Source organism: Artemia franciscana, chromosome 11, assembly GCF_032884065.1.
Source record: "Artemia franciscana chromosome 11, ASM3288406v1, whole genome shotgun sequence".
In the NCBI taxonomy this organism is placed as follows: domain Eukaryota; kingdom Metazoa; phylum Arthropoda; class Branchiopoda; order Anostraca; family Artemiidae; genus Artemia; species Artemia franciscana.
Genome location: NC_088873.1, coordinates 4,991,905 through 5,016,250, shown reverse-complemented (window position 1 = coordinate 5,016,250; position 24,346 = coordinate 4,991,905). Strand labels below are relative to the sequence as shown.

Genomic DNA, 24,346 nt, shown 5'->3' with positions numbered 1-24,346 from the left:
AAAATTATGGAAAACGCGCTGAGAAATCTAACGAAATACAAGGAGTAACTGAACTTAGTTTAGCAATTTATAGATTTTTATAGATAAGGTTCCAAAATCCAAACACTTAGGTGTAATGACTGATGAATTATTTCAATGAAAAGAACATAAAAATTTGTTTTTTGTTTTGTTAATTAAAAGAGTGCCTTTCCGAAGCCAAGAGCGGGGGGTTAGGGCGGCGGCAGCCCCCCACAACAAAAAACCTGTACAAAAGAGTCTTTAAAAGCGGGGGGTTTGGGGGGCGGCAGCCCCCCAACTGCCCTTTCCTTGCTTGAAAAGAGCAAGTTTTTTTTAGTTTTGTAGCTTTTTTAGCTTTTTTCTTTTTAGTTTTTTACCTTTTTTATTTTATTTTTCTTTTTTTTAGTTTTTTACCCTTTTCTCTTGCTCTTTCTATGCTCTTTCCTTGCCTTTACTGTGCTCTTTACGACAAAGTCTATCGAGATGATCCGTATAAATGGGGATAGAACACAACCCTGCTTAACTCCTGACTTAATACGAAACCAGCATTTAACCTCATTTCCTATCTTAATCGCAGATATAGCTCTAACCACTTCAATGAATTTGTTTCGTATACTATACAAGCATAAGACCTTCGCCCAGTCTCTTTCATCAGCTGAATCAAACCCTTGCTTGTAATCTATAAAACTGAGGACTAGAGGTGTTCGATGACTTAGGTCAATAAAAATTTGGGTCAATTAAAAAATCCTTTATCCTTTCTAAAACCGTACTGTTCTTCTCTTAAAACTTTACGTACATCATCTCTAAGTCTAAAAAGTATCAACATACTAAGTAATTTGCTGCCTACAGAAACCATGCTAATGCCTCTATAAATATCCACTCTTATCATCTTTCTTATACATGGGTTTAATTAGGTTTTTCCTAGAATTACCAGGTACTTTCCCTTTCAAAGTCAAGGAATCCGCCAGAAGAAAGATGATGGATGTATTTTTATTTGTTTGTTTTCATTGTTGTTCTTTTTTGTTCGTTTTTCCCAGGGGTGGTAGTGTCATACTAACGGTCCTAGGAGATCGGAAAAGGACTTATTCGAAAGGAGATTAAAAGCTCTAATGAACTTTTTAATTTTGTGAAAAGACAACTTGGAGATTAATAATGATTATCAGTTTTTATACCACTTCTTCAGTGGAGGTTTTTGAATCGATAAAATCAGAATATAATATTGTAATATTATATGTCATATTATATATGTAAATATGTGTATTATATATGTAATATTATACGTAATACTACATATGTAACATTATGGTGACGCTTCACCATAATGTTGTAACATGGGGTGACGCTTCGCGCCACCCCAACACCTAGTTGGTGGGGCACTTCGCGCCCCCCAAGCCCCCCCGCGCGCGTAAGTCGTTACGCGCCATATTAGTTGCGCCATTGTAGTTGTGTCCCTGTGTCATATAAATAGATTGTCAGGTTTACTGACTCTTGAACATGCAACGTATAACTGTCCATGGGAAAAACAATCCGTATTCAGATCTATACCTCAGTATTCTAATGATGTGTCCCTGTGTCCCGGTCGTCATTTATATTCCCTGTGTCCCGGTCGTCATTTGTGTCCCGGTGTCCCAGTTTGTAATTTCTCTTTGAGTGTCCCGGTCGTCATTTATATTCCCTGTGTCCCGGTCGTCATTTGTGTCCCGGTGTCCCGGTCTGTAATTTCTATTCGAACAATCTCTGTGTCCCGGTCGTCATTTATATATCCCACCTGTGCCCCCGGCGTCCCCTTTGTAGTTCTGTTCCTGTGTCCCGGTTGTCATTTATATTCCCTGTGTCCCGGTCGTGATTTGTGTCCGGGTGTCCCAGTCTGTAATTTCTCTTTGAGGTTCCCGGTCGTCATTTATATTCCCTGTGTCCCGGTCGTCATTTGTGTCCCTGTGTGTAATTTCATCAGTTGACAAACATGACGTCAGTCGACAAACAACTTCATGACGCATACAGCTCAATCCTTATAATGACGTCAGTCGAAAAACATGACGTCAGTCGACACACAAACATGACGTCATTCGACACACACACACACACACAGACAACTTATTTTATAGATATAACATTGTAATACTATGTGTAATATTATATATGTAAGTATGTGTATTTTATATGTAATATGACATTGTAATATTATATATGAAATATTAAATAAAGTTGATTAGACTTTAAAGAATATTAAATTTTTCTTTTTTAGATTCCAAACCTGTGAGATTTTGTAGGAGGGTGATATTGAACGATTTGAATTACCTTCTGAAGTGAGGTATGCACCGCGCAAAAGCAGCACTGTGATGTTAAAGTTCAAGAGTTTGAACTTTAACATCACAAACTAAAACTAAAAGCTTTAGTTCAAGAGATGCTGATAATTTGAGCATCCTAAATGAGAATATTAGCGAAATGAATGATTTTTTGGAAATTGTTCCTGCCTGCAACAATTGTAAGTGTAAATTAGTTTTGTATTCTGCACTTTTGAGCCAATTTCATGAAGTCGTGAAATTTCTTTTAAAGTGGACAAAGAAAACGAAATCTGCTGCTTTGCATTGATTAAGTGCAAACTCACACAGCCATGTATTAGAAAAGAATCAGGATTTAAATTTTACATGGCAAAGGCCTCCTTGTGCAGCTATAATAAACTAGAAAAAACATGGGGAAAAAATGATACAGAACGCTGCCAAAAGTATATGGCAAAAAAAGAACTTAAAAAGTTGGAGCTTTCCCTTCGAAGTGAAAATGAGGTATTGAGGTACTACCCTAAAAACTTTAGATTTAAGCAATCAAAAGGAAAACAATAGAAAATCGCGATGCTGTGAAAAAAAAGAGGATTGTAATATTTATCCACATTGCGGTGATTTAGCTGGAATACAGGTTAATTACTTTTAAGATACTCGCTCTGATCGTTAAAATTGTCCTGAAATATTTTTTGTGGACTAGAATGTGAAAATAAGCGGCATCTATAAAATAAGTTTTGTTTTATAGATGGCAATATTTCTCCGATTCACCGAAAAGCTAAGAACTAAAAAGTCAGAAATTCAAAGAAACTACTCATTAATTAATCTCTGTTAATTCAAATTTTGCATATATAATATGGTAACAATCAATGTCTCTAGTAGACTAAACATTCTTTTTTCTAAAGTTAAATGAACACAGGTGAAAATAATAGAAATTAAATGCTTCAAAAATATCCAGAATTTCTTTCTAAGGGAAGAAATATAACATATTTTTAAAAGTAAAACTGCACATTCCTGTTTTCGTCTCTTCTCATGTGAAATCAAGTGTATACAATGAAAACCGACAGTTCAAAAATCCGTAAGAGATCAGAAACTTATCTTAAATTTTTTTATTTTTTGAAATTTGATCTGCCGTAGGAGGCTGAACTTCCGAATTCCAAAAATTCCAACTACCAAATACCTAATGCATATGCAAAGTAGATATATATCTATTTACCATGTTGACAAAGGGCAAAATGTCAGGGAATTCTAAAAAAATGTTTAAAAGCATTTTAATGTACCATTATCCAAACATATTATGTCTATTTGGTCTTTTGGTTCCCTCTCCCGATTTGGTGACTTGTTAAAAAATTTTCTAAATGAACGAAATACTTCTTCTAAGTAGCTTGCTGTGAAAAAATTTAAATATCTTGAGCGGAATAATAACTAATTACACCTTAGGTAAAATTAAATTACATTAAAAAATAATTTTCAAGAGCTATTAAAGCCTGATTAACCTTCAAAGTCAAAAAACATAAGTGACTTAAAAGGATAAGATGGAATTCTAACTTAAGCGGTGCTAACATTGGGAACTTACAATGCCAATATTACAATTAATTCTTCTAGCAATTTAAGTGGCGGGCAATAGCCATTTTATTTGACTAATTTACATTCTTCCGGGACAATTGACTGACATTAGAAAGAAACCAATACTGTAAATACATAATTTCCCAGATATTAACCTGTACAATCATTAATCATCGGATACTTTGAATTTATAATTTGTACTGTTTTCTATTTGAACAACTTTTTTGTTTTAGGTGTAAAAGCGATGCCCTAAACCTTGAATTGTGATGACGAAGCAGATGCAAATGGGTACATACCTTCGCATTTGAGTCCTTGTTTGAAAAACCCGTAAAGTAGAGTTCCACAATGGTCGCAGAAAGTGGGAGACATGAAACTATGAATCCTAAAACGATGGGGGACATCAATCTTGAACCGTTCACGTAAATACTGAAATAATAGAACTTTATAACAACATAAATTGTATAAGTTTAGCCTTTGTTTTTTTTTCTTTTTTAGCTGAATAGCAGTTTTTGATGATATCAACCTCAAAAGTCGACAGTTGACTGTTTATATGTGTATATGAAGATTTTGGGTAATTTATGTATTGGTGAGTAAATAAAAAAAGAGAGAAAAAAGATGAGTAGGTAATCAATAAGGAATCACTAATAGCCTCTCTCAGCCGAATGGTTAACGATATGAGTTTGCATCCGTTTGTCCTTTAGTGCTAAATTCAAGTCCTGGCGTGGCTAATTATTTGGATTGGTATGGGGGTCACCCATTGCACTTCTTGGTTGAGAGGCAATGGCATAAAGATTAGCCTTGCTGGTTTGTAAAATGAGCCCTAGCACCGTTTCTTTTACTTTTTTAATCAATAAGTACTAAGTAAATCAAGATATTCATAGATCAAGATCACGGATTCAGGCTTTCAAGAATTTTAACTAAACGAAATTGCATTCTAAGATTTTATGACATTATGTTGGGGCTATTCAGTCATTTTGTTTTGTTCAAGCTTTGCCCGTGTAAGTAACAGGGAGAGGGGTAATTAACTTTCTTGTGCCAATTCCCAATTGGCACAAACGTTTCTTTGGCACAAACTTTTCGCACTAACTTTCTTGTGCCCAATGTCCCTTCCGCTGCTTAAGCCTACAAAAAATCAACCGCTTTGTCTATTTCACAATACCATAGGTTTTTTTTTGTTCATCTTTGCCTTGAGCCCTATTACTATTTCTTTGTTGAAGTTAATGCTAGTCTTACATAACTTTAAATTATTGAGTAAAGTGGTAGATATGTTTTAAATAATATAGATAAGTTTTAAACATCATAACTAAACTTCAAGCGTATTCACAAAAAGCTTTTTGTGGTACATAGTTTCTTTTTAGGTTTTTTATTTGCCGTGTTTCATTTTACCACAAAGAAAAAATTCAGTCTCTTTTATTTGCCGTATTTTGCCATTCCACCACAATCAAGAATTTCTTCAGCTCTTTCATTACTTTCTTCTATAAAACTTTTGTATAGATGTAAGTGTTTTGACATTTTCTTTATTTTTTTTTCATTTTCAAAATTTGTTTTTCTACTGTTTACATTTTGTTGGTATATTTCATTTTCCCGCTGAAATAAAATTTCTAGGTATAAAATCGACATATCTGGACTATGCTTGTGTATTTTTCTTACTGTCTTTATTGAAATATTCACTTGTTTTACATATTTACTTTTAAGTTAATTTGTTTTTAATATAAGAGGCAGTAGGGCATAAGAAACTATATAATCGATATAGCTGCAGGATCACATTTGTAGTAACAATGGCACTAAAAATTTGATTTGATTATTTAAACTTGTTAAGTGGAAACTGACACACCCACATGTATCTTCAAGATTCAGAAAATCAAGGTTTTTTTAACCAATTAACCTCTTTGTCAGGTCTTTAGCTTTAACTAAGCTCAAATCATGCGGTACGAAACAACTTAAGAAGCTGTTACTTTACTTTGAAGGTGTATCCGTCCTTATAAAAGATTTAAAGCTGAACTGGCTAGCCATGATAAGAAACAAAAAACATGAATATATTAGACGACAAACGGGTCTATGGCTAGTAAATGAAAACGAAGGGAACAGAAAAATCAGGCGAATATTTTGCCCTTATGCAACAAGGCGTCGAAAAAAAAGTGTCGAAAAAACAACTAGAAACTAAAACTAAAAAATATATATAAACTAAAATAGACAAACATAAAATATGTAATATGCAATTACTTACACATAAAAATTGGCATCTATCTTCATGAAACATAGAAGTATCTATCCTTAGGATCTGTCCTTAGGAATAAACAGATAGTCGATGGTTGAATTTTTACAAACAAAAAGCCTTATAAAATCTAATTAATTATTTTTGATTGTTTATGTTCATTTTTTAACGTGACAACACTGACACCCTACAAATTTAGCAATTTTTAAACAACCGAAATGAATATCGTACAGATTCGCGGTTTTAATTAGTAACATATTTAAGATGAAAGTAAAACAGTTCAAAATAGGGATGAAACCTTTTTATTGACAGTGAACAGATATAAAATTTAACTGGATATTTCGAACACATATACAGTGTTTATCATCAGCAGTAAAACTCATCATGAGCATCATCAGCAGCATCTATATTTAAGATGGATGGAGGAGGCAAAAAATACCTTTATTTTAACGTCTTTTGTCCTAGAAATACAATATCTCCTTTATGCCAATCTTGAGTTAAAAATACAATTTTTATTCTGTGTATCAAAATTTTATGCAAATTTCATAAAAAGAATAGAAATTTTGTAAAAAACTGTTTTGTTTTTCACTAACTTAGAAAGTTGCTATTCTGGATGAATAAGACTTTCAAGAACATATTTACAACAAATATCAGGCTCTGTAAAGGAATATCCTTGACTAGGGTATATTATCTCCTCTTACACAAAAAGCTCTCTGAATTTAAATTGACATAAACTTCATTTAACTTTTTCTTTCTATTGACATTTTCGAAAGAAAAATTCACTTCCTCTTCATAATTTGCATAACCTTATTGCTCAGTTCAAAACGAATCAAATGGTCAAAATTATTATAGCCAAACTATGAAAAGTTATGCTTTTTATTAGTTATTGAAAATAAGTGTCTTGTTTTGGACCAGAAGCTTTCTTTTCTGTCTCTAGGATTTGTAGGAAAGCTGCTATAATGTAGATGGACTCTTGAGGGGGTGGAGAAAAACTGGCAGGAAAGGCGGGATATAAAGACATATGCAGGTTTATTCAAGGCTTAATAACACACAAATAGCTAAACTTGAAGTAAAAATGAGTATATTTGGCAAGTTCGTATCCAGGAGGGAGGGGCTAGGGAGTTTGAACCCCCCCCCGAAATGTTTTTCCCACTCGTGAAAATGTAACAAAAACGAATATAGACAAATTTCTTATGCGTTTTTGATTTTTTTTTATGTAGCCCTCCCACCCAAAAAATTTACTTTTCCAAAACTCCCTCCGAAAAACAATCGTGGATACGGCCTTGATATCTGGTAAAAGACATGCTATAATTATATCTGGAACCTGATACAAATTGAAAACTATAAAGTAATCGAAGATGAAATATTTTTTCACCTTCCATGTAAATTTATCTGTTTATTCTTGGATCTCCATGACAGAGAAAGGCCTAAGCTTATAGTCAAAATTCGCATATGTATAAAAATTCAATATTAAATTCTGTATTATATCTAAAAGCCCATTTAAAACTATGAAGAACTTGAAGAGAAAAGTTTGTCAAAAATCAAGCGCTTGTCAAAAATATCCAGACCGAATCTTTTCATTTTGAAAATGACCGTGAGATGTGTCGATCACCTTCGCCAATGAAAATTTAAAGTGCTTATACAAGTTAGTTCATCTGTTCCAGATCTATCAACATCAACTCACCGGGCCATATACAAATATTTTGTATAGACTTTTTCGCTACAGAATAATCTTAAATTGATAAAAAAAAAAAAAAAAGAAAAAAAAAAGTATTTTTCAACCGTTTTCAACCCTTTTAAACGTATTTTTCCAACCTAAAATAATTTAATTTTTCTATATTATCTTCAATATTTTTGAATTTAATTCAAAAATATTATTCAGTAAATGGATGAAGTCGAATCTTAGGTAATGAATGATTACAAAATTGTCATTTCACGTTGATTAAATAAAAAAAGAAAAAAAATTAACTGCAAGTAAGGAGCGACATTAAAACTTAAAACGAACATAAATTATTCTGTATATGAAACCTAAAATAATTTAATTTTTCTGTATTATATTCAATATTTTTGAATTTAATTCAAAAATATTATTCAGTAAATAGATGAAGTCGAATATTAGGTAATGAATTATTACAAAATTGTCATTTCACGTTGATTAAATAAAAAAAAATATTTTTTAACTGCGAGTAAGGAGCGACATTAAAACTTAAAACGAACATAAATTATTTCGTATATGAAAGGGGTTGTCTCCTCCTAAACGCCGCGTTCTTTACGCTGAAGTTTGACTCTTTGTCGCAACTCTACTTTTTAAAACAATAAACAAAACTTTAGCGTAAAGAACATACAAGGAATAATTTCTGTTCGTTTTAAGTTTTAATGTCGCTCCTTACTTGCAGTTAAAAAAAAACTTGTTTTTTTTATTTAATTTCTGAATTTTTTTGAAATAAGGCACGTTTTGATTTTGGCTCACCGCACATGAATAAATAAGCGAAATTTGAATATTTTTTTTTTCTAAATGGCTTTATCATAGTTTTTATCGGACGATTTTGCTAAAAAAAAGGGATGGGAGAGGAGGCCTAGTTACCCCCCAATTTTCGGCTACTTAAAAATGCAACTAGATCTTTTTATATTTTTTTTACAAACTTATTTGTTAGTAATAAACACACGTACCTTACGAATTAGCTTCCGTAACGAACTTACATATTTGTGTATTTTTATTACGCATATGAGGGGATTTTCCCCCTCTCAACACCCCATTCTTTACACTAAAGCTTGAATTTAGGCCCAAATCTTTAAGAATGACCCCTGAATCACAAAGGCCGTAAAATAACTAGTTGAAATTACTAAAAATACTTTAGCGCAAAGAGCAAGGTATTGTGGAAGAGACGAACCCCCTTATATAAGTAATATTTTATGTTCGTTTTAAGTTTGAATGCTGATCGTTACTTCCAGTTGAAAAAAATTATTTATTTTCTCATTGTCTTTTTATAAATAATGCTAGAAAATCCTGCGCCCCCCTCATGGAAATTCTCTTGCCTCATGAAAAATTCTTCCATGGAAAGATCCTACCACGTAACCTCCACCGTACCACCGTAACCTCCATCGTACCACGTAATAAATTACTATATATAAACAATGGTCAAAGTTTGTAACTTGCCGCTCCTCCCCCGGGAATGGTGGTGGATTTAGTCATCCCCAAAGACATAGTTATTAGGTTTTCGACTAAGCTGAACAGAATGGCTATTTCAAAATTTTGATCGGGTGACTTTGGAGAAAAATGTGCGTGGGAGGGGACCTCGGTGCCCTCCAATTTTTTTGGTCACTTAAAAAGGGCATTAGAACTTTTAGTTTCCGTTAGAAAGAGCCCCCTTGCGACGTTCTAGGATAACTGGGTCGATACGATCACCCCTGGGAAAAAAACAAACAAAGAAACAGATTTTCATGCATCCGTGATCTGTCTTCTGACAAAAAATACAAAATTCCACCTTTTTTCTGATAGGAGCTTGAAACTTCTACAGCAGGGTTCTCTGATATGCTGAATCTGATGGTGTGATTTTCGTTAAGATTCTATGACTTTTAGGGGTATTTCCTGCTATTTTCTAAAATAAGACACACTTCTCCTGCTCGTAACTTTTGACCGGTTAGACTAAACTTGGTGAAACTTATATATTTAAAATCAGCATTAAAATGCAATTCTTTGGATCTAACCATTTGTATCAAGACTCCGTTTTTTAGAGTTTCGGTTACTATTGAGCCGGGTCGCTCCTTATTACAGTTCGTCATCACGAACTGTTTGATGAACATTAAAATCGTAAGAATATGGAAAAATGATAGACCAAAAACTTGCGCAGCAACTTGTATAAGTTTAAATTGCACTTAGGTTGAATTAGGTTAGAATACAAATCTCAGGTATGGGTCAAAAACCTAACCTAACCTAGCGCAAACTAACCTAATCTGTAACCATCAAAGCTTGTATAAACTGAAAAAGTCAACTGGCAGCGCTGACTAAATTCAAGAAGAAAAAAGGATATTTCGGACATTCACCGGTGAATGTTGACATTCACCAAGTATATGTGTAATATGCAATATTTAAGCATATATGTATTATATATGTTTAAAGGTGAATGCACCAGCTCAAGACAGTTTGTTGTCTGACACTGGGAGGTTTTTACATAGGCTATTTGACACATTAGAATTGCTCGATAGTATTTTGGTCCTATTCATGCCAAAATTGTTACTTTTAGCACAAAACAGCCGAAAACGACAATCTGTTGTTGGATGATTTTGTGTGGTACTAAAAAAGATACTCATAACATAAACTATCCGTTTGAATGACCCCCCTCCTGATATTCTACAACCATTGGATGAACACAGTCACCTCTGTAAAAAGAAAAACAACAACAAATAAGTCAATGAACACGTTTCCGTGACTGTCTTTTTCTAGAAAAAAAAAACAACAACATTAATGTTTTGGTTGACAGAGGCTGAAACAATGAGCCTTTTTGGTTTGAGGGTCTAAGTTTCATCAAGGCCATACCTCGTTTTACTCTGTTTTTGGTGCATATATTATTAATTTCTGATCGGTAAGGTTAAATTTAATAAGTTGCACATATTTAGTAAGAAGAAGACTCTTTCCGTGAATACACTGTTTTCAATCTTGCTTTTTTTAAGCTTTAAGTGTTATTGACGAAAATTGACTTTGCATATAATTCATTGCCTTGAAAAGTTTCATTGCTCTTTATTTGGTTGGCTGCAATCATTTGTTGTATTAGATCTTTTAGGCCCTGTGCAATATCACTTTAAGCAGCCCACTCAATAACTAGTTTAACAAGCTGGGGAATTACATTTATGTCATCCATTTGAATAAATCTTATTGTGTAGGCGTTTTTACGGTCTCCGATGAGATTTCAGGGTAAGTTTTCCATGCTGCACAGGGTAAGTTTTTACCTTACAGCATTTCCATGCAGCACAGAGTTGGAAGAACACTGATACAGCCTTGGGTCTTTTGGTTATTCCTACAATGAAACAGGGGACCCTTTGTGGCACTGGGACCTATGCAGCCACACAGGTAACACAGGCCTAACGCCGATACTTGCCGTGATAATTCATAAGGTATAATGTGACATTTTCAGAAAATCAAGATTGACAGCCTAACCCTCATATTGAAAAATCTGTGTTTCAGGATAGTTAAACACTTAATTTTTTTCAAGATGTGTCATATACTTTTTTTTTCACTCGCAGAAGTAAGCCGAGAAACAGAGCTCTTGATACCAAAAGTAAGTTATCTTTGTTGAATACAGATGTAACGAAAACATTTCAAAGAAATTATACCGAAAGAAAAAATGAAAGAAAAAAAAGCGAATACTTTTTTTTCTGTGTCCTCACTCTAGCGCAGAATTTTGTTTTGTGATATGTCTTTTAAGTTCATCGGTTAAGATGTTCAACAGCATAGGCACCCTGATCATTAAGAAAATTATTGAATTTTTTTTCTTTTCAGTCCACGGCATAATGCCAAACACTGTGTGCTTATTATGTTTCTAAACTATTTTAAATCTTAGTTTTGTTTCATTTGAGCAAGCAGGCTGTCAAAGGTCACATTTATGCTTAAACTTTTAGCACAATATATTTCACCAGAAATAAATTGAGTGTTCTGAATTGACAATGACATATTTAAGTTTATTCATAGTAAATTAATGGATCGCTGAGGTGGACATGTTTTAGTAGCCAAATTTTATTGTCGCTTGAACGTTTTGTTAAAGATTATGATTCACACATTGCTCCATCTTGAAGCTAAATGTATTATGGTTCAGAATCCATGAGAAAGGATCCATTGTTTCAATTGCGGGTGGGGGGAGGAGGCAAGGGGCTTCTGTCTGCTATATATTGAAAAATACATTTTGCCCCTTCCCCACACCCTATGAATTTTATTCAGTTGACGCTACTGGAATTTTCCTTCAGAAAAACGAAAGGGATATCTGGAATTTCGAATATCGATATTCCATGGAATATCGAAAATCGTAGGTGCTTTGCGATGTTTCCTAGTATTTCTTGAATTACCATGCATTTCGTCAAGTTTTGGCATCCTTTTGGCTATTTTTGGTCTATTTAGCTATTCAATAGCCAAATGACTTTATCCGACTTATAAAACATGGAAAAAACTTCGAGCAATTATTTAAGTTTATTTTTGGTAAATACAAGGTGGGTGGACTCCTTAAGTAGCCAGATTCCAGTGTCAGATGTTTTGTTTGAGATTGTGATTGACTTCTATTTGTTTTGCAACGTCACTAATTATCTATTTACTAAATATATATTTACACAAACGGCATGTAAATTTTATATTTGTGCCTTGCAAATTACTTCCAATATACTTTGTCTTCTAAATTAAATTAAATAAAAAAGAAGTATTTTTCAACTGAAAATAAGAAGCGAGATTAAAACTTAAGACGAGCAGAAATTATTGCGTACATGAGAGGGTTTGCCCCCTCGTCAATACCTTGCTCTTTGCACTAAAATTCGAATTATGTTCCAATTATTTAAGAATGACCCATGAATCACAAGGGGTTTAATTGGAATAAATAGCTCTTATGAATGTACTGAAAAATCATTAGCGCAAAGAACGAGGTATTGACGAGAGGGTGACCCCCTCATATACGTACTAATTTCTGTTCCTTTTTAAATTTTAATGTTGCTCCTTACTTTCATTTGAAAACAAAAACTTTTTATAATTTTCTAATCCTTTTTTTAAATAATCCTGGGATATCCGGCACCCTCTTCATGAAAAATTCCTTCACGGAGAGATCATCCCACAGAACCTTCTTCCGCGACCCTCCCTACCACCAGAGAAAATCCGCCTGAAAACCTCTCTGTACTTCCCAATAACCAATACTATATGTAATATAGTATTGGGCGAAGTTCAGGGGGCCAATCGGCGAAGGGCAATATAACAATGGGCGAAGTTCACAAAATGCAGCCCTTACCCCAGGGACTTTGGGGGATTAAGTCATCCTCAAATACATAGCTATTAGATTTTTTGACTATGCTGAAGAAACAGCTATCTCAAAATTTTGATCTGGTGACTTTGGTAAAAAAAAAATGAGCGTGGCAAGGGGTCTAGTTGCCCTCCAAGTTATTTGGCCACTTAAAAAAACACTAGAACAACTTTCGAAAAAGGTTAGAAAAGGTTTGAATGAGGCCCCTCACGATATTCTAGGATCACTGAGTCGATACGATCACCCCAGGGGGATAAAAAAAAAATAAACAAGCATCCGGGATCTTTCTTCTGGCAAAAAACACAAAATTCCACATTTTTGCCGATAGGAGCGTGAAACCTCTACAGTAGGGCTCTACGCTGCGCTGAATCTAACGATGGGATTGTCATTAAGATTATATGACTCTTAGGGGATGTTTTCCCCTTTTTTCGAAAATAAGGCAAATATTCTTAGGCTCATAACTTTTGATGGGCAAGGCTTGTCCCCTCCTCAACGCCTCGCTCTTTCCGCTAAAGTTTGACTGTTTCTCATAACTCTACTTTCTTAAAAAAATGAAGAAACTTTAGCGTAAAGAGGCGTTGAAGAGGGAGCAACCCATTCATAAACGGAATAATTTCTGTTCGTTTTAATTTTTAATGTCGCTTCTTGCTTGCAGTTAAAAAACTTGTTTCTTTATATTTAATTTCTGAATTAATGCATGTTTTGATTTTGGTTCACCGCATATGAATATCTAAAACGAAATTTGCATGTTAATTTTTTTTGGCTAAATGGCTTTCTCATAGTTTTGATCGGATGATTTTGATAAAAAAAGGGTGGGGGAGGAGGTCTAGTTGCACTCCAATTTTTGGCTACTTAAAAAGGCAACTAGAACTTTTTTATTTGTTTACGAACTTTTTTATTAGTAATAAATATACGTAACTTACGAATTAAGTTAAGTAACGAAATTCTATATTTGTATATTTTTATTACGTATATGATGGGGCTCTCCCTCGTCAATACCTCGCTCTTTACGCTAAAGCTTCAACTTGATCCCAATTCTTTAAGAATGTCCCCCGAATCACAAATGTCGTAGAATAAATAGTTGAAATTACTAGAAATACTTTAGCGTAAAGAATGAGGTATTGTGGAGGAGACGAATCCCCTTATATACGTAATAATTTCTGTTCACTTTAGGTTCTAATGCTGCTCCTTACTTCCACCAGAAAAAACTTTTTTTTATTTATTTTCTCATTGTTTTTTTTAATATTGCTAGAAAATCATGCGGCCCCTTCATGAAAATTTTCGTCCCTTATGACAAATTTCTCCATGGAACGATCCTCCCACGTAACCCCCTTCCCCGACCCCCCTTTAACGTGAAAAAGTCCCCCTGAAATCGTCTGTACACGTCCCAATAACCATTACTAAATGTAAACAATGATAAAAGTTTGTAACTTGCAGCCCCTCCCCTGGGGACTGTGAGGGAGTAATTCACCCCAAAAGACATAATTATTAGGTTTTTCGACTAAGCTGAACAAAATGGATGTCTCAGAATTGGGAAATAATATTGGGAAATATATTGGGAAATAATGAGTTGATACTTCCAGGTGTCTTAAATAGTACGTCGCCTCGATTTATTTGTAGAGTAGCAAGGTATCTGGAAATTTTGTTAAATAAAAAAAAATGAATAAATAAAAAAATCTCAGTGTAAAGTAAATGTAATGTTTTATTTATTTGTTTTCCAAGTGTTTAGTGTTCTTTTCAATGACCGTTTTTTCAAGTATTAAGTACTATTACTTGGTTAATGTAGTATTTTATTTAAGTGTTTTATGATGATTACTGATCAAAGTTTCTGTCACAGTCACTGATCACTGATCACTGTGTTCATGGCTGTATATTTGGCTTCAACTGAGTTTGTGCGTGTTAATCTGGACAAGGGCTTGTGTGTTTTGGGTCTATTTCTCGACTTTTCTAAGGCCTTCGATATGGTTGACCACAATGTTCTTCTGTCTAAACTATCTTTATTTGGAGTGCATGGAGTCCCACTAGAATGGTTTAGGTCCTACCTCTCAGAGAGATCTCAGTATGTTTTGGTTAACTGTACTTCTTCCTCTACTTTGCCTGTATTGAAAGGTGTCCCACAAGGCTCTGTGCTTGGTCCACTTTTATTTCTAATTTACATCAATGATCTTGTTGATGGTCTTCATCCCCATGTTCACCCTGTTCTTTTTGCTGATGACAGTAACTTTTTCATTGCTGCGGTGGACCTGCCATCTGCCACTTCTATGGCTCAAGGTCTTCTTGATAAAGTAAAGGATTGGTGCTGGTCAAATGGTATGGCTCTTAACAGCCGAAAGAGTGCCATTGTCAACTTCAGGACCCCTTACCGTATGCGAGACGTACAGGAGCCAATCACCCTGACTTTTGGGAATGATATTATACCACAAGCTACTGTGGTGAAATTTCTTGGTGTGTATCTTGACTGTTTTCTTTCTTTCAAACCGCATATAACTCACACCCGTTCCTTAATCCTCCGCCAGTCTTCAATGTTGCACCGGATTAACTCATTTCTTCCTTCTGATATTATGGTTTCTCTTTATTATGCTTTTATTTATCCTTACCTTTCTTATTGCTGCTCTGTCTGGGGTAATACAAATAAATCTCTTCTCTGATCACTTCAAAGAGCCCAAAGTAGGGCAGTGAAGGCTACTTTTCTTCTCCCTCGGCTTTACCCTTCCTCTGATCTTTATAATGATACTGGAATAGCTCCGCTGGATCATATTATAGGTAAAAGTACCCTTTATTTTGCGCATTCTGCTTTTCTAGGTACTCTCCCACCGCCCCTACAGCAGTTTTTCTCACGGACAGGCTCAGGTAGGTACTTTTCTTCTTTACGTAATTCTTCTCGACGATTTATTTTACCAAAACGATCTTCTACAGCAAGCCAGAGGTCTCCAGTATATCAATCAATTCTATTATGGAACTCCATCCCTTCGGATGTCCCTCTTTTTCTTTCTGCAAAGGCATTATTTCGTCGGGTATTTCCAATTCAATAATTTTTCTCTCTTTATTAATCCTTTCCTAATTTGTATGTCTCTTCTCTTCTTTTAAAATCATTTTCAGCTAGATGTTAATCTCCTTCTAAATCTTCTGTCTGTTAAATATCCTATCTATTCAATGTCCTTGTCTTGTTCCAGTGTTTTTTTTTTTTTTTTTTTTTTTTTTTTTTTTTTTTTTTTTTTTTTTTTTTTTTTTGTATATATTTTATAGTAGTGTTTTATTCTTGTTCTCTGTGGTCCATTACAAGCAAAGCTTCTTGGGCCTAGTAACCACTTTACTTTTGTAATAGTTTTTTCTTTTAGTATCAATAAATTGATTGATTGAAAATACACTTATCTATCGATATATCTATCTATTTTTGAAGATAGCTGTAAAACTGGACAAATCACGAGAAAAAATTATAATTAATCTTGGAAAAAACATCGATACTATTAAGGGATGATCAGAGTTTAAAGGCCATCTGTCCAACGTGCATGAACACATAGTACCCAGTAACTCTGCCAGTAAGTCTACCCAGTGACTACCCAGTAAGTCTGCCATACGTAAATTTTGCCTTTATAGTGAATTAGGATACGTATTAGATGAGGGCAATGAATTTGACTGCCATATATGTTCAAGTACAAGTGACCTTGTTTCCTGATCTCATTTAAAGCCTAGGTGAATGAATAGAATTGTTGTGTAAATAGTTACGTTTTGGATTTTTTACAGCTAAAATAGTTTTGGACGGAGAAAAGAAGGTAGAGTACATTAATGACTTATGGAAAGTCGATGTGAGCAATATGGCTAACCAGTGTGTAATTAGACTGAAGGTGTTGGGAAAGAAGAAAAAGGTAAGCAATGTTTAAGCTAGAAAATAGGAATTTAAAAAAATGGGGAATTCTTTGTCTTTCTTATATTCATTTGACGCTTCTGTTTTTCTTTGCTTTGTAATAAAGATCTCAGAAGAGTATAGAATAGCGAGAGTATAGAAGAGTATAGACTTAGCGGTATAGAATAAAGCAATTATGCATGTTGTAATTATCTGACAATAGACGGTTGTAGTACAAAAATGTGGAATATTGTTAAAATGGGAAAGATTGTGAAATAAATCATTCAGCAGGTTTTTTCTCCTTTTTATAGGATGAAATTGTGTTAGCGAGATTAAGGAAGAGAGGGAGGGAGAGAATGGGGAGCACTAAGTAAACCTTTTCTTTTTTTAGATGTCAGAGTTATACGAGAGACTAAAAAAGAAGTGGAAAAAAGATGAATGATACAGCTGAAGCTGTAAAGCATATTTTTTAAAATATTTTTAATATTTCTAATATGCCATTACAGCTAAAGCAGTGGTTCCCAATTGATTTTGGGCCATGCCCCACCCAGGCATTTCTAAAATCCTTATATCTTCCTCATGATATCGTAATGTTAAAAACACTTTCATTCAGAATTTTAGGCGTATTCCATACCAAGTGTGGCAGAACTGCGCCAAGTGTTTTGAGAAGCGTGTCAAGTATTTTGGGGACCATGCTAAGCGTGGCCCAACTTTACAAAGCGTGGTAAAACTCTGCAGCACACGTAGTATTCCAAGATGTACACTAGTTGGTGGGAAGTCAGCAACCGCTCAGATTTCATTTTCACTCTCCTTGGTAATTTAAATAAGGATTGTAAAGACACCCTAGAGGAAATTATATATATCTTAAAAATTCCATTAGGCCTAAACCCTAAAAATACCATTAAGGCAAAAAGTTACGGTGAGGGACATTGGTGGCTCTTGGAGGTGGGACCGTGGTGGGGTACACTCATGGATGCTCTCATGGGCTTTGCTATAATATTAGTAAGGGGTATAGTCATGGCAGTTCTTAAAAATTATACAAAGGATGGTTTGATTTCAATGTGACTTGGAATTCTCTTACGAAAAACTTCCAATCAAGAGAATTCCAAGCTAAGTTTCAAACATTGGCCTGGGTTATAACATCCTGAAATCTTGAAAATTATCCAAAAACTTCTTAGCTACGCGGCAGGGTTCTAATCGCAGGCAATTCGCTACCTTTTCCTCAACAACCATTAATTTCCGCTCCAATCACGTTACAGTACATCTAAATTAATAAAAATGGATTCTACAATCTGAAATATCAGTAACCAAAACCCACTGCATTTGCTATGTCCCCCTTGGGGGGAGGTACCATAAGGCCACAGCATGCGGCAATAGGCACGCTTGCTCCAGTTTCTAACAACGATGTCTATTAAGCTTCAATCTTTTAGTTTCCTTCTTAAGATTTTTGAATGTTGTAATCCCAAATGTCAAAAATACCTACAAACATTTGCAATCATCAGTCTTTTCATACTGAAGTCCATTCAAAATAATTGATTATTGAAACTACTAAAAAAAAAACTACCACGAATATCCACACCGGCTTAACATATCTAAGGCCTTCAGATTGAAAAATAGATTAAAAATTTTAACCTGGTAACTTGTCTGAATATATTTAGTTGATACATTAGTGCTAAACGCATTGGATAATCGATTTTAAAAATAAAGTAAATTTGATCTATAAAAAATTTGGATTTCTTATATTACTTAAAGGAAAAACAGGTAAACCATATATAATTCTTAATTACTCACATTTGAAAACTGTTGGTTCATTTAGAGCGATGTTTCAAAACTGTAACTGTTACCACAATAAGAAGCAGTTTATATACAAAAAATTATGTCACTGAACAACTATTCAAAATTTTTGTTTTTTAACTTCTGTAAGCTGACATTTGACTAGGACAAGCCTCAAGTGTCCTGTCTGTAGTATAAGCAACCTATAGCGTCCTCATAAGGTGTTCCATCTTTGGTATAGGCTAGCTTTAGTGCCCAAATAAGGAGGTAAAATCAGTATTGCACAGCTTTCAAATTACCTCAGGAGTCTTACCTCTGTTGCTGAAATAGCCCCACTACTGCCACATACGCTCAGAGGAGACCCAAATGTGCCAGATTCTTACTTCAAGGCCTCCCTCCTCCTAGAAGAAAAACTGGGAGGCCAGATCAGGCAATAGCAGGACGTCGTGAAGGTGGGTGTTGAACTTCTGGGTGATTTCCGGAAATATAGATAGAGGAACGATCATTTTAGTAGATGTATCATTTTAGTAGATTCTGGTGAAATAGCTTTGGGGTGTCGAGTTGTACTGAACTGTGCCTCGTATTAAGTAAGTAGGCTAAGTTTAAAAATAAATTTTCATTTTGCCCGGGGCATTTAAATGTCTTTTGTGATCTTATGGTGTCACTAGCTTGATAACTTCTCTACAGTATTTTTAAGCACAAAATTTTGAGATTTCATGAGACTAAATGTCCCTTTAGTTCTCAATTGCTTTGCCCGTTGTCAGGGGCGTCATTTTCAAGGGGGGAAGGTAGGAAGTTGTCCCCCCAATAATTTGGAGAGAAAAATATTATACAGCTCATGCCCTTTGACTATCGAGATACGGACCCCTCTTGCCCCCCTCCCCCAATAAAATGTTGGAACCTCTCATTGTAGTCTTCTCTGAATACTTTACTTCCTATTTACATGGCAATTTCACTAAATTATGCTGTCAGTTTCGATGGTGTTTCAGAAATACCTTCAAGCTGCTTAATTTTAACGCCAAAGATAAATTACACAACCCTTCCGCGAAAAAGTGCATAGGAAAATTAAGCTGCAACAAAAATAAACATTAAAATACTAACCGGAATAATTTGGAGAAAAAATTATTATATAGCTCATGCCCTTTGACTATCCGGATACGGACCCCTATTGCCCCTCCCCAATAAAATGTCGGAGATTCCCTTTTTAGTCTACTCTAAATACTTTACTCCCTATTTAATGGCAATTTGACTATCGGCTGGAAGAAAGGCCGAAACTAGGCTAGCCGAGCATATCTGCTAGGACTACTTGGTATTAAATAAGTTAAAAGTATTTACATGAAAGGTATTTAAAATAAAAACAACTCTTATTTGGAGTATTTTTAATAAAAAAACATCTCTCACCGCAAGAAGCTGCCACTCAAAAATATTTCCAACAAATAAACGTCCAAATGAGGATGCGTTCATTCATTTAGACAGTGAAAACAGATACGAAAGTCTGAATATTTTTACCACATATACAGCAATCGTCATCAACAGTATTTCTGCTGATGGCGATCGCTGTGTATGTGGTCTGAATATTCAGACTTTTGCGTCTGTTTTCGTTTTCTAATGAATGGACTTACCCCCATTCGAACGTTTATTTGTTCGTCATAGAAAAGCAGTGTGGTTTCGGAAAAAAAAACCACCTAATTTAATGTATTACGTCGAAAAAAAATTTTCTTGCAGAAAATCTTCTACGCTTCAACTTTTTTTTATTATGTTTTGCCAGTTTATTGCTACATGAAAACTCTCCCTTAAATATTGGGCTCCTGTAACCTCTGCAGCCTCAAATCTCTGCCTGTGTCACCTGTAAAACATCTAGTCGTGTAATCTGTAGTCTATATTGTGCGAAATTTGGCCTAAACCAAAAAAAAATCATCTTCCGTAAGAATTAAATAAAAAAAACAAGTTTTTTCAACTGAAAGTAAGGAGTGACATCAAAACTTAAAACGCACAGAAATTACTTCGTATATGAAAGAGGCTGCTTCCTCATCTACGCCCCGCACTTTACGCTAAAGTTTGACTCTTTCTCTCAATTCTTCTTTCTAAAACAGTAAAAAACTTTAGCGTAAAGAGCGGGGCGTTGATGAGGAAGCAGCCTCTTTCATATACGAAGTAATTTCTGTGCGTTTTAAGTTTTGATGTCACTCCTTACTTTCAGTTGAAAAAACTTGTTTTTTTTATTTAATTTCTGAACGTTTTTGAATCAATGCATGTTTTGATTTTGGCTCTCCGCAGAGGAATAATCAAAACGAAATTTGCATATTTTTTTTTTTTTGGCTCAATGGCTTTCTCATAATTTTGATCGAATCATTTTGAGAAAAAAGAGCGGGGGATGAAGCCTAGTTGCCCCCCGATTTTTTGGTTGATTAAAAAGGCAACTAGAACTTTTAATTTTTTACGAATCTTTTTATTGGTAAAAGATTTACGTAACTTATAAATTAGCTTACGTAAAGAACTTTTGTATTCTCATGTTTTTATTACATATATGAGGGGATTCGCCCCATCGTCAGTACCTCGCTCTTTACACTAAAGCTTAAATTTTATCCCAATTCATTAAGAATGACCCCCTGAATCACAAAAGCCGTAGAATAAGTAGTTGAAATTACCGAAAATACTTTAGCGTAAAGAGCGAGGTATTAGAAGGAGGTGAGCCCCTCATATGGGTAATAATTTCTGTTTGTTTTAAGTTTTATTGCTGTTCCTTACTTCCAGCTGAAAAAGCTTTTTCACTTTTATTTTTTAATTGTTTTTATTAAATAATGCTAGTAAATCCTGCTCTCCCTTCATGGAAATTTTCTTCTCCCATTACAAATTCTCGAAGGAAAGTTCCCCCAGCATATCCCCTTCTTCTCAACCCCTCCCAAAAACCAAAAAAATCCTCCTGAAAACGCCTGTATACTTTCCAATAACCATTACTATATGTAAGCACAGGTCAAAGTTTGTAACTTGTTGCCCCTCCCACGGGGACTGTGGGGGAGTAAGTCGTCCCCAAAGACATAGTTATAAGGTTTTTCGACTACGCTGAATAAAATGGCTATCTTAGAATTTTGATCCGTTGACTTTGGGAAAATAATTAGCGTGGGAGGGGGCCTAGGTGCCCTCCAATTTTTTTGGTCACTTAAAAAGGGCACTAGAACTTTTCATTTCCGTTAGAATGAGCCCTCTTGCAACATTCTAGGACAACTGGGTCGATACGATCACCCCTGGGAAAAAAAACAACAACAAAAAACAAAAAAACAAAAAAACAAATAAACACGCATCCGTGATCTGCCTTCTGGCAAAAAATGCAAAATTCCACATTTTTGTAGATAGGAGCTCGAAACTTCTACAGTAGGGTTCTCTGATACGCTGAATCTGATGGTGTGATTTTTGTTAAGATTCTATGACTTTTAGGGGGCGTTTCCCCCTATTTTCTAAAATAACGCAAATTTTCTCAGGCTCGTAACTTTTGATGGGTAAGACTAAACTTGATGAAACTTACATATTTAAAACCAGCATTAAAATGCGATTCTTTTGATGTAGCTATTGGTATCAAAATTCCATTTTTTAGAGTTTTGGTTACTATTGAGCCGGGTCGCTCCTTACTACAGTTCGTTACCACGAACTGTTTGAAAAGGGCTTATCCGTCAGTTTTTCGAAGACATGAATTAGAAACAAGAAATGAGCTAGCCTTTGACACACTTTGTCAGAAAAGCTCGTTGACTATCCATGAACTCGATCTTTGCCGTCAGCTGTATCACGCCCGTCTTTGAAGTCCTTATGCCTGCGAAAACCCTTGGCTTTCGTCATAGCATTGTCTCTTTATATCTGTGTGGTCAATACAAGAGTCTCTGAGGTAGTTCTGCCTAACAAAAGGAAGGATTTGATGACATTACGGTGCTCTCTCGTCCACTCCATTGTTTACTTTTTATCTCGTAACCCAACGAAAAAAAACAAAATTTGTACAAAGATGGGTATCTGTCCTAAAGCATGTGCTGCAAGCTGAGATACCCCTTCCCAGCCGATCCCATAAATAGAGAGTGCTGTGATGGTGTCTAGTATGCTGCGCAGCGGCTAAACTCATTAATTTTTGGGGAAAATAATTTTTATGTTATTGCCAGGTGCATAGCAGCTGTATCAGCATTATCGGTAGCATCTCTTTCTTATCATCAGCATCATCTTATCATACCATTATTTCATCGTCATTTCGCTATCTTGTTACCATTATTGTTAGCTGCAACTGCGTAAGTTTATATTCGAATCAATCGCATAACAATGATTAAAGTAGCATATATAAGCAGTTCTATGGGCACAAATTCAAACAAAATTTCTGTCATGATTTATTTCTTATTACTGAATATTGTTTAAAGATATCTGTCTATTTGACAGCTAGCTCATCTCCTGTGTAGTTTCCGGTTAGCTATATAATTATCCGAATAATGGGAATGGATAGGTTGGAATAGTGACAAAGTTAAGTTCATTGCACTTAAGCCCCGTCCATTGACAACATGGATGCACACAGCATCTTTTGACTGAGCCAAACAGCCCCTCTATATGACTGGAAAGTTTTGAATTAGTATTCTTAGGTTAGGTTCCTTAGGCATTGCATATACACCCTTTCAACACCTTGGATGCACATAGTATCTTTTGACTTAGTTCAATATGCACTGACAGTTTCAACTGAAATCCTTAGCTGTTTGTGTGATATTGCAGGTGCTACCTTTTGATAATCTGTATACACAAAATATCTTTCTAGACAGGAATTTCTAGCTGTTACTTAACTAATTATTACTAATTGTAAAAAAGCCCGTCTGAAAACTTGGATGCACATAGAGTCATTTGATTAGTTCAATATCCTCCTCAACATGCCCTGAAAGTTTCAATTTAAAAGACACCCAGGATCAAAGATGCCCCAGGATCAATTGTATATATAAATAATGTTATATTTATTTATTTCTATAATATTTATGTTATATTTATTTCTTGTTTTATTGTTTCTAGCTGTTACTTAACTAATTATAACTAATTGTCACTACTTGTAAATAAGCCCGTCTGAAAACTTGGACGCGCATAGAGTCATTTGATTAGTTCAATATCCCCCTCAACATGCCCTGAAAGTTTCAATTTAAGACACCCAGGATCAAACATGCCCCAGGATCAATTCCATATATAAATATGGAAATAGATTATGATTATGCAACTTACATAATCTATGGACCTAGCCCCTACGGCTTTGGGCAGGATCGTTACTTTTTGGGGGAGGAGGGCAGCAAGAGATTTTACGACTCGCTAGTCATTTTTACCGACTGGTTTTTGTCAATAATTAGCATAATGTCCGTTTCAATTACAACACGTAGAATCACTGCATAAGTCGGTAATACCGCTGCATTTACCGACCGAGATTCAAATTTCGGTACTCATTATGTCAGTATTTTAATGCTAATTATTTAACCAAATGAAAAATTGAGGCATCATCCGTAAAATTAAAGAAGGAGTCGGTAAAACCGCTACATTTAACAACCAAGTTCGAAATTTCTGTAGATGATATGTCATTATTTTCGCGGTCTTTATTGAACCAAATAAAGAATTTTAGCGTCCCCAGAGAAATCGTGGCGCAAAGCACCCCGATTTACCCGACCTATTTTTTTACTAAGTGGCTTTTTTT

General features: G+C 34.9%; 1 protein-coding gene and 1 long non-coding RNA gene across 3 annotated transcripts in view; one reads left to right on the top strand and one right to left on the bottom strand.

Annotated features, from left to right (window-relative positions):
- LOC136032715 (putative protein kinase C delta type homolog) overlaps window positions 1–24,346 on the bottom strand; it is a 215,811-nt gene that overhangs the window by 101,351 nt on the left and 90,114 nt on the right. The window contains exon 6 of one of the 2 annotated variants that reach the window (XM_065713026.1): window positions 4,057–4,265. In XM_065713026.1, coding sequence (XP_065569098.1) covers window positions 4,057–4,265 — 209 coding nt within the window. The remainder of the gene's footprint in view (window positions 1–4,056; window positions 4,266–24,346) is intronic. The other variant, XM_065713025.1, reaches the window with a different exon arrangement.
- The window catches only part of LOC136032718 (uncharacterized), a 60,895-nt gene that overhangs the window by 34,894 nt on the left and 1,655 nt on the right, over window positions 1–24,346 (top strand). Inside the window, exons 2-3 of the long non-coding RNA XR_010618767.1 lie at window positions 2,243–4,425; window positions 16,788–16,909. This is a non-coding gene — a long non-coding RNA (uncharacterized LOC136032718). The remainder of the gene's footprint in view (window positions 1–2,242; window positions 4,426–16,787; window positions 16,910–24,346) is intronic.